General features: G+C 37.6%; 1 protein-coding gene across 2 annotated transcripts in view; it reads right to left on the bottom strand.

Annotated features, from left to right (window-relative positions):
- Nucleotides 1-10,076: 10,076 nt before the first annotated feature.
- The window catches only part of LOC119731163, a 34,924-nt gene continuing 24,146 nt past the window's right edge, over nt 10,077-20,854 (bottom strand). The window contains exons 8-12 of one of the 2 annotated variants that reach the window (XM_038204213.1): nt 20,570-20,689; nt 15,909-16,040; nt 15,572-15,610; nt 12,441-12,532; nt 10,077-10,364 (exon numbers count right to left, since the gene is read on the bottom strand). In XM_038204213.1, the coding sequence (XP_038060141.1) occupies nt 10,259-10,364; nt 12,441-12,532; nt 15,572-15,610; nt 15,909-16,040; nt 20,570-20,689 (489 nt within the window). In that variant the 3' untranslated portion in view covers nt 10,077-10,258. Of the gene's footprint in view, nt 10,365-11,250; nt 11,991-12,440; nt 12,533-15,571; nt 15,611-15,908; nt 16,041-20,569; nt 20,690-20,854 lie in introns of those variants that run through there. The other variant, XM_038204214.1, reaches the window with a different exon arrangement.

Raw genomic sequence — 20,854 nt, 5'->3', positions numbered from 1 at the left:
CTGATACAGTTCAAAATCTCTGTCTAGATTTTGAAAATAAAACGGAAGGTTGTTATGTTTTCTGTACCATTGGTTGCGTGCATTTTGTTATTGATGTGAAGCTTGGGTTTATAGTCCGAGTATCATCCGTTGTTCAAGGGAGCCCTTTCCCTATCCAATGTCTGATATATTATGTGAGCATGCACATTTTATGCGACCCCACGCGCCAGCCAATCGGAGTCGACCTTAGAAATTGTGACGTCATTTCGATCAGAAATGTGGACTAAGCTGTTGATTGGTCTATTTGGCTGCCATGTTTTGTAATACAACAACGGGTCTCCGAAGACATGGTAGAAGGCGCCCACTGCATGCATGGTCAGAATGATCGCAGTCTTGTTTTGCATAATTACCGGTAATTGCCGAATCTGCTACATATCATATACCCTTGCTGTGCAAAGAGATAACGATTGAAACATTAATAAGTATGATTGAGTATAATTATATGTATATCACATTTACTACCAACAACGGAGACAAAGAAAGTGCACTTTTTGAAAGGGTTGCAAGGGACACCACCTCTGTCTGTTAATGTATAACCTGATGGTGAAATTATCCCGACATTGTGTTGTGTGTGAGTGGTGTTTGATACAGACTAGGAGAGGGTTCACGCCTTGTTCGGAGGCGTCATAGCTGGTCTGAAAGGATGACCCTTGAACCTATCAGGGCCTCTCCAACACGATGCACCTGCTGACTCACACGCCTCTCCACAATCAACAAGACTGCCACACACATAGAACTGTTTTATCTTTGCAACACTTGTTTTCTATTGGTAAAATTCGTTGAGTTTATACCGTCATTGTTTGTACACTTACTTTCTTGGCTTGAGGTGCATTATTATACAAATAATGAATGTTTATGAGTGCAATGGTGAGAATATTTTCACCATTGAAAGAGAAAATGTTCCATTCAACGAGGCGCAGCGTCTTATAACTCATGAAAATATGCTCACCATTACACGAATGCAAAACATTTATTATTTGTTTTATAACATCCAAGTAGATCTTTGTCATTCAATTGGAGGATAAAACTTTAAGAACAAACAAAACTCACCAAATTGTATCATATCCACTACTTTTTGTCCCAGCTTGTTTAAGGCTAACAAAGGTTTAAAAGTTATATCATTGACAATAATGAAAAATAATGTTAAGTTCTTAAAACAATGCAAAAAAATCATCAAAGCAATTGCATCAACTTCAAAGGCAGGTTTTGTACTGCTATAACGCATGATTATGGTCTAAATAGCGCCTCGTTGAATGGAACATCCCATCTTACAACTCATGAAAATATTCTCACCATTGCCCTCATAAAGTTTGAAACTTTATAACATTCATTATTTGTATAACAAAGCATAGGTTATAGCATAGGTTATAGCCAAGGGATACAAACACACGAGCGGATAGTTTAATGACGAAATACCCCGTATAGTAAGGTTTTCACCCAAAAGAAATCCAGTTACTATATATCGATGGCCTGTCCTGATTGAGTGGCCTTACATAAAAAAAATAGTAATACAATATTTAGGCCTAATATACAAGACTCATCATGGAGAAAGAAGCAAAATTTACTTTAAAATAAAACTTTATTAATAACAAAAGGTCATTATTTAACGAAAACAAGCAATATTTCGTAACTTACAGAAACATCGTTGGCATATATTATTTCAGATACTTTCTAAAGTAAAATAGCGCAATAATAATAACGAAATGAAGAATGAAAGGAAGAGCATACATTGGAGGGAGAATGAAGATTAAAAAAAAATACAAACCTCTATTCCGAACCCAACTCAAGACCCATTCCCAAAGCACACTAACGTCCGGTACCCCGATGAAACCAGAAACTGTAGAGCATTATCACGAACCATTCGGATTTTCTTGAACATGTTGCCATTGAAGAATGGCACTAAAAGTTTCATATAAAGGTTCACAGTTATAAAGGCGCTACACCGAAAACGGTTAGTAAAGGGCGTTTCCAACCTCGTCCCCAGGGTGTCGAGCAGTACGCGCCCACCACTACCTGCTATCTCACCCTGGTATTGGATCATTTGTGGCCAAGTTCGGGCAAGGACCATTAGTCGACTAGTGGTTGATTTGTGACGTACCTTACGCCTGCGCACTAATAGCAACGTGCGAACGTCTCTAGTCAAACGCTGGTCAAAATGTCATTGTAAAACTTCTGGATCCTGGCTCTCTGCTAGCGTTATGAATGCGCGCGGCTATTAGTTACCAGCGAAGCAACCAACCCCAGTAGGCTGGTTCTAAATAGACGACTAGCGTAGTCAACCACCGTCGATTAGACAGAGTTCGGGCAAACGTTAGTTAACCATTGGTCAACTATAGTCCTTGCGCGAACTTGGCCAAAATGTTCAAGATTTTTGAACACGTATGCAAATGAGGAATAGTCTGGTGCCTGCATGTGCGTTACATTAGCGTTTGTTTTTGTATGCGGTGTCTGGGTCAAAAACAGCATCTCGCCGTTAGTTATGAAAACACTTTTTTTTTAAGTTAAAATGTTACAATCTGGCCCGCCAATATGCAGTATCACATTTCATATTAATATAAGCAAACTGGAATGGAAGGGAGTATTTTTGAGTAGGCGTTATAATTACAATAATCGTGAAAGCACGTAATGCACGTTGGAAATAACAACACCAACTACACGATATAAATCCATTACTAGCAAATTGCGATATCGAATAAGGGATACATGAAGAAAGTTTGCTATCCAGAACTTCCTATTGGAAACGAGGTTGGAAATAAAATACGCATTGGGGACGAGGTTGAGGGCGTTTCTTGATCGCCTAACATGCATGATTAAACACTTGGTGATGCATGATTGAGTGCGGACACAATCTTGAAATAATGTTACAGGAAATTTAACACAATCCTCTGTGCAACTAAATAATAATTTCTGCATTTATCAGAAACATTGGATGTACAGACGATAGCATGAACCCTACCCATAGTCAGTATCACGATTCACCATAGTAACCCATACTGTCAAAATAGTATAGTTTCACCAAGGTGACCAAACAACGCATTGCTAGTTTGTATTCTGGTTGTCTTGGAAACACATCATGGTGTCGTCAAGGTAGCTCTGATATGACCAGCCATTAATGATAATTCAATTTCTGGCATTGCACTTTTCCCGGCGACAATTTCCCCTTGCACTCGATCCTGAGAGTAATAACCCTATCAATGTGGATATGACAACAACGATTGGGACGTTCGATGACTGCCCAATCATCTGATTCTCAATCAAATAATAGGAACCAATAATCGGTTTCAAAAATAAGAGACAGGACATTTTTTCCTGTAAATGCGCGCAGTTGTTTATACATTTTCGTCCAACTATTAATATCTTCCAGTTTAATTGCACGCTCATAACCCCCCCCCCCCAAAAACCAAACAAACAAACAAACAAACAAACAAACAAACACCCCACCAAACAAACAAACAAACAAACAAACAAACAAACAAACAAACAAACAAACAAACAAACAAACCCACAAGCAAACCCCCAACAAACAAACAAACAAATTAAACACCCCAACAAACAAACAAACAAACGTAAGACGAAGAGGAATTTGAAGGCTAATTTTGTTGTTGTTGTTGTTGTGGGTTGTTGGGACTTAAACATTTGACCGAAAAAGCTATCATGGCCTATGCCAATTCAATATTAAATAAGTATCAAAATATGTATAATATATGACCACCATTGAGGTGACATATTAACTCTTGTATCACAACGAAAACACAAACAGTATCGTTCACTCTTGATAATGCAAAAGTATCATTGTTTTATTGGCAGTGTCGCTGAGAAGTAATGTAAATTTCTGATTTGAAAATAAAGTATAAAATATTTGATTTGCTTACAATAGCCATTTAATTTCAGCAGAAAGTTCAACAATCATATGTTAATACGTTTCCTTTGTATAAACAATTCTACAAATGTTTAACCTGCCATACCAGCCAAAATAATGATCCCCGAGAACCATTCCCATGTTGTATTTGTCTGTTATAGTAGTTTTACCACATCGTATTTTTTGAATATTAATTATTCATTTCAGAAACACAATATCTTAGGTGTACGGTGGACAAGCGACCATGGTGCCCGTGTTGTTTCTTATTTGAATATATATCCCTATATACCTTTATAGTAATGGACAATGTTGGATTTCATCAAAGCGGAAATTATTTTGGGGCTGGTTTGGCTTTCTATTTTCGTTAAAGTCATGAGTCTGGTCTTTCGTGCGTAAATCGAACATATGGTAAAGTACAAGATGAGTTCAAAGTGCTACATATTCAATAAATTAATGACAGATTTTGTTTACCGAACAACCCAGGCGGAGGTCCTCACTGTAACTCGTAATAATCAAGTTTCGATTCGAGTGGCTGGCAGACACACGACTTGAGTTAATGTTTAACTCACCTATATAACGCAGGATACGGTTACCATAGATACCCAGAGATCGGTTGTTAGGCGGAGCAGGAAATAACGAAGACAAGGAAATGGCGTGTCTCAGTGGATTGGATATTGTTGGCTTTCGAAAGGCTTGTCATACAGCGTAAACAAGTCGCTGATAATCATCATGACTGTAACTGCAGCTGGCTATGCTGTGGTGAATATAATTAAACCATTTTGTGACCATACGATATTAATAGGCCAGATATCAAATATTAACCTCCAAGGGAGGGATATATGAGTTTCATTTCCATGAAGTGTGATAACCAAATGCCTTTTACAGCGGCATCCTAATATAAGCACTGAACCACAGTACGCGTCATAATTATAGGCGAAGGAACTGAAACCTCCTTTGAAACTCAAATAGCTTGAAATATAAACATCAAATTATCAGTCGGTAACTTATTACTACACAAACAAATTGTATTATTCCCCTGATAATTTAATACTTTACATATTATAGTAACTATGACAAGTTGTCAATCACAAATCGGATCTTATCTCAGTACCTGCCAATGACACTCGGGACACACTTTTCATGTCTGTTGTACAGGTACCAACCGACCCATCGGCGGAGGTCGGGGCTTTCTCTTGCACTCATCGATAGATATCTTAACTTATCAAATTCGAGGTAACTCGAAATCATTTAAATCAATTTCGAGGTATCTCAAAACTGATTTCAAGAAATGATTTTTTTTCTCAAAAAAGCAATAAAGGGAAACCGACTAGGTGAAGTTCAAGTTGAACAAAGAAATGGACTGAAGTGGGGTTATACGGATCGTGGATTACCGTACCAATTGAGCCATCCAGTCCTATGTATTTGGCGGTGCCCCATTTTCTCAATGTTTTTGTCCACGGGCGCTAGTTAGATGCGTTTATTACCAGTAGTAGTCAGGAATCACGTCGTAAGTATTAGCAAAGCTGAAAACCTAGGAATTGGCAAACGGAGATCACATTTGGAAGAGACGGCTTTTTAATGACAAGTTTTTTTTTTCTGCGAATAAAGCACAAAGGGAAATTGAGTAGGTGCATTATTATTATTTTAAAGTTGAACAAAACCAATTACTGGAGTGGGGTTTGAACCTGCGATCGCCGGATGGGCGGATGACCGTACTGGTGCACTACCAACCGAGCCATAATGCAGTCCTCCCCATTGTATCAATGTCTTTGTTCAAGGGCGCTAGTCGGAAGCCATAAACCCGTACATGCGTATCGCGCCCCAAATCACGATGCTAGCAACATTGCTGCAAAGCTGGGGAATAGCAAACGGGGATCACTCACCACCAACATATAAGGCTGGATAGCTCAGTTGGTAGGGCACCGGTACGGTAACCCAGGGGTCACATGGTTCAAACACACTCCAGTCAATTTCTTTGATTAACTTTGAATTTATTACAAGCCATTTCTTAGTTATTAATTTTATCGTTGGTGTGAATGAATATCACTTATCCGGTAAAATGGAATAGCTCACACCCGGGAGCCTTGATCAACTCTAGAGACCCCTGACCTAAAGTCTTAATAGTGTGAGCTATTCCATTTTACAATAGATTTTGTTTTGTTTACAAACATTGCGAGACATTTTACACCAGGTAGTCATACATAAAACTGTGTGGTGTGCAATAGCTTTTTCTAAATTTATGTCCTCAATATTTAAAGGGCCAAGGAGGTACAATCATTCGTTTTTTTTTAATATTATTTTTGTCATTAATATTTTTGACAGTTGCACTATTTGTGTGTGTTAATAATACTTATAATATGTTTGTCCCATTGTGTTTGCAAACCACCGCTACAACAGAAGCTGGGCCTATCCCTACTGTTATGTGGCGAAAGAAGGGTATGTTGCCCTAACAATCTTTGCTATAGAAGCACTTACATGAGCGTTGGGTTTTCACTTTTCACTGTCACTTTAATATGAAAAGGCAGAACAAAACAGCATAAAAAATAGTCAGTGACTGTAATATTGAAGCACTGGTTTAAGGCAGTCATTTATTTGTACCTGATACAAAAATCAGAATCTTTATCTTTAGAGAAAGAAAATAAGTCTCAGTTCAAATTAATACTCTTTCCTGTTCAAATTTTGAGCAGGAGACACAATTTATTAACATTAACAATTATATACAAATTCATACTAAATGTTGGCAAATGCCATCAAGATGATCAGATTTTGTTTACAACAGAAAATATAGAAAGGATTGACATTTTAAATTTCAAACAAATGAACAAGGACAAATGTGATACTGATCGATATCGTTTGTGTAGTAAAGACAACTTGGGCAGTCTTCCTTTAAAATTATACAATGTTTTTCTTATATAAAAGTAAATGCTTACTGATGTGAAAAAAATTGTATTTTTTTTTAAACAACATTTATGTAATCACTTAAAAAATATATATCATTAAAAAGATTATAATCATTTTGATTTTATCAAAACGGCAGATTTCTTTGAAAAAAAAACCCAAACAAAACTATTGTGCTCCTTATACACATTTTGTACATGGCAATGTTCATTTGGTCTTTGACTACAGTTTTGCCAATGCATTGGCAATCTTTGGGTAAGGATATATGCAGACAACCAGAATTGAAAGATGTGATTATACACTCAACATAAAATAGAATCCAATGGAATTCAGATTGAATTGCATGAACTACACGCTTCAGCCCCATCCCTATTTAATGATCTGATGAGGCTGAATAGTCTTGCCATTCTGGTTTTTCTTTTAATTTTTATTGAATGGAAAAAATATACTTGCTTTGCAGCTAGCTACAATAAGACAACACTGGTTTAGAAAGAGCAATAGATATGCTGTGCACAGCAAAAAGGTTCGAAGGAAGATCATGTATCTTCACCACTAGTTGCACATGAGAAAATATATCAATATAAAAAAGTGAAAATCAGTTACATGAGACCAAAATACACTTTTGCTTGAAGTAAGGCAATCTATAAGAAGGCCAGGTTATAAGAAGGCAATATACTTTACATTTGTTCTGTTGGCATCAGGTATGTTTACATGGTGTTACTGTTATATTGTTTATGTATAAAAAAAAAATGAAGTTTCAATTTGGTATGTGGAAACCTACAATTAGGTAGGCAACATTACGATAATGGAATGAATGTTCAATGGTTAAATCGTCACATTGGTGTGGGCACAATCTGGAGCTGCAGCCAAGCTGCTGAACCAGTCAAAATCCCTAAACATGGCACTTCCAAAATATACCCAACTACATACAACTTAATAGTTCAGTTAGGCATGGTTGCCCTATTGCAACACTTACAATATAGTTCTATTTGCCCAACCAAAACTATTAATACTTCCATAAAATTATCAGGGTTGGCAATTTTTGTGATTAAAAAAAAAAAAATCTGATATATTTTATTTAAATCAGATTTTTAAAAATTTTAATCAAATTTTCTTTTGATTTTTTTAACTTTCAAAATATTGATATGTCTAAAAATGTGTCTAAATCTCCCCGTCCACCCTTATAATACCCATCATCCACAAAACTCAATAAACTGATAAATGCTTTTGAAAAAAAATGTATTGAATCAGCGAAAAATTGCTTGATTACTTGATGTAGTCTACATCATTGGTTCAATGGTACATAAATACTGAATACACTTAAATGTGCATGGCTTGATTGATACAGCTGAGATACGTTGTGTGTGGATATGAATGAAAAATGTGATTTATGGAACATGTACATGGTATACCAAAAAAATATGAGTACAGTTCTCCATGGGCATGTTTATTTCTAATTTCAAAACCGGCAGCACTGATCCTTGTGTAACTTATAGTGTTTGATTAATGGTCCTTCATACTAGGTGGCAGTGTTGTTGGACTCGAGTCCAGGACTCGGACTCGAGTCAGACTCGAGTCACATTTTTTGTGACTCGGACTCAACTCGAGTCAAATTGGAAAATGACTCGGACTTGACCATGATGACTCGGACTCGTAACAATATTACAGATCAAGGAATGATTATAGCAAAAGTGAGTGTGCCGTCTTAATTCAAACTTCGAAGAGAAACTCTTCAACTCAGATCTTGACTTTAATCAAAACAATGATTTGGGGTAATTATGCAAATCCTGCATGTAACTTGAGACAATGCTGATGAAGTTGGGGTGTTTGAATGTGTTAACATAATAACAACATCTTACACTTTGTAATCACATGTTTGTGGAATCGGTTGATTTAAATGATTAAATACCCTCAATCAATTTATTTTGCCAAAAATAAGGTTTCTACAAAAAAAGTGATATAAATCGGTGATTTAAAAAAAAAAACCATTTGATTTAAATCGCAATTTAAATCAGTGATTTAAATCAACATGATTTAAATCAGCCAACCCTGAAAATTATAAATTCATAATTGTTTTGATGAAAGGAGACATTTTTATGCTGACAATAATGGCCAATAATGAATGGACGTTGAAGTCATGTATATGAACAGCCACTGATGTACAATGACCAACATGATCTATGCTGTGCTGTGCTGTATCAGTGTGCATGGACTGAGTGATCAGCTAACAAATACATGGTTTTTCTTTAATTTAAGTGAAAAATGACTTTTTGTAAAAGTGAACCTTTCTTTTTAAAAGAAAGGTTCACTTTTACAAAAAGTAGTGCACAGTGAAAGATAAAAGCTGCAATTGCTAGAAATCTAAGTGTGCCTCAAGGTCATGCATTGAGATCCAACTCAGCTTGCATAGTGCATGTAACGCAATGAGAGTATCGCACTCTCCCTTTGTAAATCAGCTTTTCTCTGTTCTGTAACTATCGTTCACAATACAATTAAACAAAAACAAAAACACCAGAATCACATGAAAAAATGTTTTGGCCATTACCACAAAAGCTGCTTAATCTAAACTGGTTTGAGAAATTCAAAATTATGAACAGAATTCTGTGTGAAGTATAGCGCAATGTGTACTTAATTTATTTAAAGCTATAGTCCATCATTTGCAGCTATCTAAAAAGTAACTGACGTAATTATTGTTGAAAAACATACTTGGTTGAAAGATAGTAAGGGGACTAAACTCCCTGTGTAATTATTCTTTAGAGCATGCTGTCATTTTGAGGGAAATCAACGAAAGAAGGCCTTAAGACGCACCGTTGGAAGTTTCCGTTAGTAGTTCGTTTTTTTTTATTCGGCGAAGCGCGCACAAGCATTGACACGACGCACACGCGCGTGTGGTTGCTTTAATTTGTCGGATCAGTGCGCGTCATCATGTAGCTGCAATCGGCTCAACAAAAACGTGTCCGGGATGCTGAATTCAGGCCCAATTCAAAACATGATTCAGCAACTTTTGATTTGAAATCGAGATGCTAGACCGTTGTTTTTCTTGGAATATACAGCTGAAGCTGAGCTGAAACTTTATCAGGTTAGTTTAGTTGTTCAGCACCCTTCTTTAGATTTTGGCAACTTCATACTGGACTTACTTTGGGCACTTTGTGGTTGTGGTCAACTCTTATTTCCCGAATGATTTTTCACCTTAAAGAATTCATGTGTCATGGCAGGCTATTCCAGTGGCATGCAACTCTCTGGAAATATTTACAAGCAACACTTCAGGCATTGGTTTTCGCCTTCACAGACAAAAACATTTGACTAACAACTTCAGTAAGTCAACCGGCCATTACAGTTTTTTAAACATTTTTATATTAAGTCACTAACATATTGGTATGTTATCACAATATGAGTCAATCTCCCAAAAGGGCAGAGTTTAACAACCTTATAAAGCGCCCTCTATTGACATTTGAGATCATATCATGGACCAGCAATCTCCACAACGTGATGAAGTAAACTCTGTTGAATGTTTTCAATGGCACCAGGTGTGCTGGCTAGCGCAGTAAATACCTCTGTTGCCCCATCTCTATGGAAACAAAAGTTGAAAACCAAAAGAAATAAGATGGGAATTTTGCATCGGGGTGATGTAAATCAAATTAGGTTTTGCCCTTCACCGATAAACACTGTATACCAGTATACTCAGAGTGTTACCTCCCCAGTGAAAGTTGGAAAAAATCACTCGAGTGGGACTCGAACCCACGACCTCCTGCTTTCTAGTGCAGATGTCCCATCACTTGACCACAGAGCTTACAGGATCGGTTGGCTGGTTCGAATCTGATGTACATAGTAGCGGGTACCGCATTAACTATTCATAAGATGGAATTTTGCGTCGGGGTGATGTAAATCAAATTAAGTTTGCCCTACACCGACGTATAAACACTGAATACTCAGTGTGTTACCTCCGGAGTGAAAGTTGGGGAAAAAAAATCACTCGGGTGGGACTCGAACCCACGACCTAATTTAATTTACATCACCCCGACGCAAAATTCCATCTTATGAATAGTTAATGCGGTACCCGCTACTATGAACATCAGATTCCGAGCCAACCAATCCCATTAGCTCAGTGGTCGAGTGGTAAGACATCTGCACTAGAAAGCAGGAGGTCGTGGGTTCGAGTCCCATCCGAGTGATTTTTTTTTCAACTTTCACTTGGGAGGTAACACACTGAGTATACAGTGTTTATACGTCGGTGAAGGGCAAAACCTAATTTGATTTACATCACTCCGACGTAAAATACCATCTTATGAATAGTTAATGCGGTACCTGCTACTATGTACATCAGATTTGAACCAGCCAACCAATCCCGTTAGCTCGGTGGTCCAGTGGTAAGACATCTGCACTAGAAAGCAGGAGGTCATGGGTTCGACTCCCACCCGAAGTGATTTTTTCCAACTTTCACTTGGGAGGTAATAAACTGAGTATACAGTGTTTATACGTCGGTGAAGGGTAAAACCTTATTTGAATATGCACATAGTAAGTATTCAAGTCTTGGAAACATGTAAATCAAATTGTAAAGAAGCAGTTCTTTTTTTGTTACTGAAGCCAGAAGGAAGGATAATTGTAAAAAGCTATACTGCCTTTTTTTTTTTATTAAATAGGGTGCAGCACAAATCACTAAACAAGTGCATTGTCTCATATTCATAATGATCACTTGTCAAAATTCTGCACCAAACACTGCACTCCAATGTACCTTCTGTGTGATTCAACTGATTTTAGAAGAAATACTAGTTGAATCAAGACTTTCTGCACAGTTCATGCAATGCAAATCCAACTATTCCCTTTATCATCGAACATATAAATCAACTTGTAAAGAAGCATTTATTTTTTGCTATTGAAGCCAGAAGGAAGGACAACTGCACAAAATACTATGTCTCATTCAAAGTTCTTGTCTAAAGGAAGCAACACAATTTATTAAAGTTTGGGAAAATACCTACAATAAGCAATTCAAGGGGCTTGCCATTATCTGGTGTATACACGCGCGCGCACCACTGATTATTAGCGCCCATTGGATAAACACTTAAGTTGTGTTAAGTTCCAGTTCCAATGGTTCCAATGCTATTGAATGGTCAGTGGGCGTGGTTTAGACTGAAGTGACGTCACACTAAGGAACCGGATAGCAGTCAGGCATTGGGTTTGCCTGCCAATCAACTGTCTGCAAGACACGATATGTATCAGTCATTTCAAAAGGCATCTAACGAATTGTAGTGATAACAGCATATAATTAAATCAAGGCCATAAATGGAGTATGAACCACAAAACATTTAGCCAATATACTTTAATGGAACTTATTTAATACTTGGTATACGACTAGAAAATTACTAAATCTCATTTGCCAAGTTTTCTGATTAAAAATTTTGGCTTGGAAAAATCCCTATGTTCTTTCAAAAAATCTGTTTGACTACTTGATGAGCGCACCCTGTAAAGCCCCAAACACTCAATCTAGTACGGTTTGGTCTTTCAAATCAGTGATGATAACCTAATCCAACTAAAACGTCAAAGAGATGACGCCACCTTACCAATGACCATACATAAGAATAAATACGGTATTTCTTGTTCATAGATAAATGTTTGCTTACATGTATATATACATGTATGTACTTACTTCATCAAGTCCATGGTGGTGATGGCTGTGGAGTGTTTCAGTAGAGAGAAGACAGCTCTTAATCCATGGTAATGAACTTCAGGCACATTAGACTATAAAAATACAACCATCAAATAAATCATACCAAACAACTTGGGGAAAAAAAAATCATCACCGCACAACAAAGGGCCCTAACTTTAGATCCCAAACTTTAGATGCCTAACTTTAGATCCCATTGTTTGTTGGGGAAAGGAAGCAGGTTGGTGCCATGGCAGCCATGTGGTTGCCAAGGCCAATTTCTAAAGGTTACGTAATACTTTATTTTGAATGAAACAACATGCACACGAACATGTTCACGTTGGCGGGCGAAATCTTTGAAAATTAATTTTTCCCGTTTGGAAGACCATATCTTCATGCAACTTCAAGGGTTTGTTTCCCTTATAATGATCCAACTATGTGCTAAAAATCGTTTTGATATGTTCAGTACTTTTTGTTGAAATTGGAAAAATAGGCCTGGCTACGTGCATTTTTAAAAGTTGTAATATTGGTGTTTGCAATATCTGTCAATCTTTTCAAGCCTCACAAATCTTAATTAGGTTCCTATCCATTATGGTGTGCAGTAAAAATTTGCAGAATAGCCTCCTTCACGAGTTATTAATTAATAAATATCATACTTTTTGCCGGCTTCCATTGGTCGATACCGAAACCCACGTGAAGTCACGTAGAGTGACACTAATGAATATGCTAATATGCAATTTGTCATTGTTACCCTCAAACCAGCCAACCTGAAAACCATGCACGTGAGTTAATTTGGTAGGCAAAAAAATCCTCATTGAAAGTTACCTTGGAGATAGTTCAAGGTGTAACACAAGCGTTAGCAAAAACAGATTAAGCTGAAATTTGGAAAAGTTGATATAAGTGTTCAACTTCTCGTGAAATAACAACTTGAGGGGATTCCTACAAATTGAGATAACTACATGATTTGGGGACGTTTACGAATGACTTCTTCCTGACTTTCAGCTTTACCAGTAACCAGAATTGATGTTTCGGTATCGATGACAACAATTTCTTTCAATGACATGAAGTTTAGAATTTCTTCTTCCATTATAATTTAACATTTCAATCATACTGACAATATTTTTTGAGAAACACAACAATCAAAAGGCCATGTTTTTTGGGTGCATGAATTTCACTGCTCTGTTATACCGTCCAAGTACATAATCGGATTAACTTTGTTTAACAACGACGACGCTTAGGCCTTCGCAACCACACGGCTGATGAGGAACATCTTTTTAGTCTGCCTCTTGGAGAAGGTGGACATGGCTGGAAAGTGGAACATTTATGAAATATTCAGACTCTACAAGCATCACAACCTAAACTATGGTATCAAATTAAAGGGGACAATAACATCTTTCAATAATATCTTTCATTCAAGTGAAGTGGCAGTGAGATGGAATATGGTTATGTGTATTCTTTGTCCAGAAATTATGGATTTTTGGCAGTCGTATTGGCACATATGCAAATTACAAGTGTTATTGTGGATTTTTGTTTTTAAAACACAGAGAAAGGTTAACATTTTGTGCCAAAAGAGGTAATTGTTTGATTATTTGTTTCTTATATGTTTTAACTGTTACGTGAGTAACAGTAATGTGAGTTATGAAAATGGATCCCTCTAGGGGCCGTGCATAAAGTACGTACCTAGAAATGCCGAATTTTTAGGACTCCTCCCCAGTGCTTCCAACCCCCTCCCCCTGTACGCATACGCATTATGGTGAACAATATACAGGGTGACCCAAAAAATGCAACTCTACAACTGGTTTGCCTTTAAAAAGAAAAAGGAAAAAGGGGATCAGTGGATTTTTATGTTTTTGGTATCAGATAAAATCTGAAAGCTTTTTCTTTCAAATAATGAAAAAATCATGAAAATAGCACTTTGGGTTGCTGAAAAAAATGTCAATTATGTAAAAGTAGTCATTTGTCATCATGTACACAAGTACTTCAAAGAGTGAAACATTTTACTGTAAGCCTACTGTGCAATTATCCTTCATTTGTGCAATTCTTTAGTATTTTGACATATTTATGATGCTGAAAAGGTTTAAAATAGGACTAAAAAGCAGGCGCGGATCCAGAGGGGGGGGGGGGGGGTTTGGGGGTCAAAAAAAACCCCAGCTGTCAAAAAAAAAAATTATTATACAAATTCCTGAAAAATAAGTCGAACCCCCCCCCCCCCCAAAAAAAAATTATACTGGTATAATGTCCGCCTGTTCAAAATACGGTACACCATTCTGTTATCTAGTGTTAATAATCGTCGAATTTGAACAGCGCCCCCTATTGAAATATGGTAACCCCCCCCCCCCCAGTTTTTGATTTTACGGAGGCCAAGTGTCCGGAGAAAAAAACCTGTGTACATTTTCAGATTTTTTGGCTGATGAAAACCCCCCCTGCAAAAATTCCAGGATCCGCCCCTGAAAGGATGAGATACCCGTTCAGGTGGAAAATAAAAGGCATTTCCATCAAATACTCTTGTCACATTATGTGCCATTGTAAGGATTAGGACATGTACAAGTGTACAGTGAAAATCCCTTCTGTCATAATTGTTTGTGTACAGGATGAACATTGACTACTTTTACATAATTGGCAATTTCTCAGCAACCCAAAGTGCTATTTGTTGATTTTTTTTAGTATTTGAAAGAAAATGCTCTCAGATTTAATCTTATACCCAAAACATAAAAATCCACAGATTCCTTTTTTTTAAAGGCAAATGTTTTTAGGGTTGCATTTGTTTTGGTCACCACCATGGACTAACCAATAAGAGATCTACTGTGAGAAAAATCCACCCTGAATGCTTTGACTTTATAGAATAACAGCACGAAGTTGACGGAAGACCCTTTTGAACGTAATTTGAGTTACCATAGGCCTGCCCTTATGTGACACATCTAATTCTGACAACAATGTGACTATGTGGACTTAGATACTCCCAACTCCGTAAGGCGCCCAGTAGGACATATTGTTTTGGTGTAAATGTGCACACATACATAAACTAACTATTCTAGATGTGAAGATTTTTGATTGTACTCAGTTTACAATCAGTGTTTGTGCTGAAACCTTGCAAGCATTTCAAGTTTTCAGGAGATTTCTTGATGTAAACTTACCTTCATGCAGATTGCAACAACGTCAGCAGTATGTTGACCCTGAAAGTCAAAACAGAACAATCAGAACCATGCACTCTTGAACACAAAATTGTTTAGTTTGGTTCTTTCTTGGAACTCTATCCTTCAACTGGCCTGAATATCTCACACATAAAGAACACTTAACATTTATATTTTGAAAGGAGGTGGGTGAGAGGTCCTATTAACACTAAGTTGGAGGAACATAATTTATATAACATTGAATTTTAAATTATTTTAATGTTAATTCTTAAAAAGAATGTACAATGGCTCATTACATTTGATCCCTGCACAATATGTAAATATAACATGGTGCACTCACGAGTCTGTATGCATTCTGCTGACATTTAGCAAAGTTGGCTATGGCCCTTGCTGCATGGAGCACCAATTCATTCCTTGCTTTGAACTCTACCATAAGGCGGCACACACAATCCATATATTCCATCAAGGATGCCTGCAGATAATCAAAGACAATCATGATATCTCTTGCCAATGTGATGTAACTGGTGCACTATGTAAGAACTTAAGCTTGGCTTGAGTTTAATGAAATTTTACTCAAGTTTGAATTTATATCAAACTTCGATGCCATCTTGTTTAACTGTCGGATTACTTTATCCAGAACTACACAAAAATGAGTGCATGTGAAAGCCTCAGTAATAAAAGTCACTTTTGAATCACAAGCTTAAACAAGAAAAGTAGTGTTAAAACACACAAATGCCCCGCAACCATGCCTATTTCCATGACATAACACCACTCTATTAACATCAACTTACCTGGGTCACATGGAACGTTCATTGACATCGTTATTGTTTTCTTTAGGTTATATATGTAATGTATTGATGCCTATGATCCCATAATGAATTTTTGTTTTTTTTGCTTTTCTGTTGGGAAGTCATTGTATGTGATTTAAGCAAACGACTGGATATTTTCAGTCTTAAGCAAGACATTTCTCAAAGGCAAATCCTTTTAGCATAATCCTTTGAGCATTTACAAGGCCTACATGGAAATGAGAATTTTTAAATAATCAAAAGAAAATATGGTTATCTGAATAAGCTTGAGTTATCATCGTGACATCATTTCTTTGGTTTTTAATAATGAGAACAGTTGGCCTATGGGGTCCGAAAGTGACGCAAAATCCTAAGAACAACCCACGGAGCTGCATACATGTACATGTACTACGGTGCAAGTCTCAAGTTTTAGTGTTACATGTACATGTGTCTATTGAGAATTTTTTTTTCTGTTGTTTCAATTTAAAATATGACTGTCCAAGAAAAAAGAGTGGAGAAGCCACACTGATTGTAAAAAAAAAAAAAATGTATAAACAGTGTACAGGCCCCCTAATATTTTAGTGAGTGATTACATTTGCACATGCATACTGGTTTGGTAAAAAAAAATAAAAAAATAAATGAATAAATAAAATAAAATCCTATTGTTTTAATCCTGGCCTTTGTCTTATGGGGTCCAAACGTATTCATTTTCTGTAAGTTATACTAGCAAGCTACCTTCATTGTATCAAGGTATACATGGACATACAATCCAGATATCGCTGTGGAACCAAATGCACACGCACACACACATGTTTTACATACGCTATGCGGACATTCCTTTGTTTTCGTGTAGTTAAGAAAACTCGGCACAAAAAATAACTTTACTTTAACTGTGAAAACTCTTTCAACCCAATTTTTTTTCTATGATTTCCTTTAGTGTTTCTCTTCACTCTGCCACTGATAAACCTAACCCCAAAATGCCTCTAAACCTGTTTTCCAGAGAGGGCGAAACGTTATGTGGACAAGGCTTAGTCCACATAACGTCAACACAACCTGCATTATGTGGACATCTTTTGTTCACAAGTCCACATAGGGAATGTAAGACAAACTCAGTCGTTTTTTGCTATGCTTCCGAGGATTGGCTTTGTGTTTTCCTTTGTTCCCTGATCTAAACCTTTCCCATAGACTTAGTGCACAAACCTGCGTTCGAGGACAATAGGCACCGTCGTTCGAGGATGAATGGCCCCTTTTTGCTCCTTTTGTTGTCTGTCCTCGAGCGTAATACAATACAGGAACACACCCACCCTCACACAGTCTTTTTTTACTATACGCCTGAGGACAACTATTGTGTTTTCCTTTGTCCCTCTAATATAACACTTTTCCATAGACTAAGCACATAACCGTTTGTGCTCCTTTGTGCTCCTTTTGTTGTCTGTCCTCGAGCGTAATACAATACAAGAGCACTCACGCACACACACAGACGGACAAGGCGGAAACAGTATGTTCGCCGGTGGGGCATAAAAACATGAAGACTGTTACGTGTGCTTGCGTCCCACAAATGCACTGTGGAAAAGACCAATCCCTGGACACCCTGGGTTGTGCATTGTATTATAATACCACAACCCCCCCCCCCACAGATTCTGTATCTTGATTGGCCGAGAGCGAGTCACATGGCATTCGCTAATTTTGCTATCTTGCTGGCATGGCCAAAAGTACTATAGTGGAACGCCACTATAACAAACTTCATGAGATCCACAGAAAGTGTTCCTAATAACGATCGTTCGGTATAGCGATTTTGAACCGCTGGTACCCTCTTTTGATCAATTGTGAACTGGCACTTCTCACATTCTGCGGCTGCGAGAGGAGTCGTCAGGAAACTTTAGCAATGGGTGATTTTCCCTTTTATTCCTAGGGGAAATAATAGCCATCTATCGCTCTTCAACATTCAAACTCAATGTAACTATGGGTCGTTTGATGTTCGGGAATTAAAAGTGGCCCAATAGTGTTTAATACATGTATACAACCGGTAGATTTTTTGTTAATCTGTTGACTTTTTTCAACAACAATGTTTGGTACGTTTTGTACATTAAAACTGGTAGCAGAGGATGATGTTTGGTATAGCCGAATGTTTGGTATAGCGGTGTTCAGTATAGCAGCGTTCCACTGTACACCCATAGCAACCAAAGTACTATCCGTAGCAACCAATTATTATGCATTTGGGCGTGCACGTTCAAAGCGCTAGCGCTACAGAGCTGGGTTCAAACATTTCGTGAAGGGGTACTTTGGAAATGTGCAAGTCAATTGTCAACTAATTTCCTATTCAAACACAGTATGTCCCCAAAAAGTGTCCGTCTGACTGTTTTTAAAATAACTACCTTGAACAAAACCACAAAGTCAATTTTGAAAATTTTTGGTTGTGCAGATACTCCAACTCGATATCAGACACATCATAACGAAATGTAGCAAACTAACTGTATCCCCACCATCCTCACCAATTGTGCGTGGCCAAGTCATTCCGGAAACGGATATGTCTGATTCCGAATCCTATTTCTAGACTCACTCGCTTCTCAAGTAGAACAATCATTGGAGCGAGACACCAACAAATCCAGAGACTCAAGCAAGACCACCAAGCACCGCCTGGCTGACGAGGACTTCAACTTTCCAAGAATACGCCCACCACCGAACCCACCTCCATACACAGATCCGCAATTTCAAAAAGTCGATCGCAAAAACCGAACCACCGCCATACTTGGCAAACAAACTGCAACCGCCATACTTACCAAGAGGCTTAAATTATAAGCCTGACTTCCAAGCCAACTGGGATCGAATCAACAAGACAGCTGCCATCACACTCATAAAGCTGATGCTGCGAAAGCTTCAACAATTGAGGGAAACAAACCGTGCCAATTTCAAGACCAAGCAAGATGAAGCCATCAAACAAATCAAGGAACATCTCATCAAACATCGAGACAGTACTCAAGATCTTCCATCACTTCCTAAGCAGGAAACCACCAACGAAAGGACAAAAGACACAAACGGCTCTTTTCACAGACATCACATCTTCAAAAAAGAGACTTAAACGTGTCTGACTATAATCCCTTAACATATAATGGCAAATAGAAAACTGACCAAAAACTACAAGGCAAATACAATATAGCTGAACTCGCCACCAATCATAACTCCACCGAGTAAAAGTATAAACCCCAATCCCAAGCTGCTTTGGCTAAAAACAAAAACAAAATACTGAGAACGTGTTATACTCAACCTATCATAAGCTATCTCTCTCCACATCAGAGAGAATAGCCCCGAGTAAAGGTTTAAACTTGGTTCCCACTCCGGCCAAACCCACCCAATGCTCACTCATTGATAATATTAGTCACTTCCAAAGACGAATGAGAATTGCATATGTCATGCAAAACAAACCCCTCAAACATGCAAAGACCATTCAAACCTTTGTGAAGAACTTTCCAAATTCTTCTTCCTATCCAATCCTACTGGAAGAACGAAATACAGTCACAACAATCATGTGTCAAACCATCATGGTTACATTATCATCATCAACGGATTCACTCTCATTTACACCCAACGGTCACACACCGAACTCTGGACTACCCCGGTTCTTCGGAATCAATGCGGCTGATGAGTCCTGGATTGGACGAAAATGCATTCCTGCTCACCCTAAAGGAAATGAAATATTTTCCCAATGTCCATAACAATCCTTCACACCAAAGGATAAACCCACTATATTGGTCCCCCGAAAAAATATTTGAATTTCCCAACCCAATCCTGTCAAACCTGACAGAATGGAAATTAACACTAAGATGAAAACACCCAAACCCGTACATATTTACGGGTATTGTCAGTCTATAAGAAAGAGCGTCTCTGAATGGGTCTGAGCCACCATTTTCCTTATCTTTGGCCTCAATGCCTAGGAGTTTCATTTCATTTCTGTCACGCATCACTGCACAATTGTCAATTGAGCACAACATGTTTGGACACTCTAAAAAAACTCTCTCTCTAATAAGTACCATTCTCATTCACGTACATTTTTGAGTTTGAGTAGCTGGATACTAGTGCAAAGGTTAGTTTAGCATTCTTGCGATTTAAAAACCAAAAGACTTTTTATTATCCACATACACAAATTCAAGACTTGACTATAATACAATTATCACATCTGTCCAATAAATAGAAAGTTTGCAGTTTCAGCTGTTTTTACCTGATCTTGCTCACAAGTTGCTAGGTTACCAACCAGACATAAGACATTGCATAAGACTTGGATATTCTTGGGTCTGTTCTTGAGGGCTCGGAGGATCATCTTTCCACTTGTAAAATCCTCCTAAATAAAACAACATCATTGTATTCACTGAAAATTGTTAATTAAAGGTACATTTTTATTTTTGCAACACGTAAATTTAACGTGCTTTACGCATATTGACAATATTAGATGACAACGATTCTGCTGCACTGGGATAGGGATGAGCACACTTTACCCTAACCCCCT

The sequence above is a fragment of the Patiria miniata genome, unplaced genomic scaffold (assembly GCF_015706575.1).
Source record: "Patiria miniata isolate m_02_andy unplaced genomic scaffold, ASM1570657v1 HiC_scaffold_23, whole genome shotgun sequence".
Taxonomy (NCBI): Eukaryota; Metazoa; Echinodermata; class Asteroidea; order Valvatida; family Asterinidae; genus Patiria; species Patiria miniata.
Note: the sequence above shows the minus strand (reverse complement) of the source record. Positions and strands in the feature narration are given on the sequence as shown.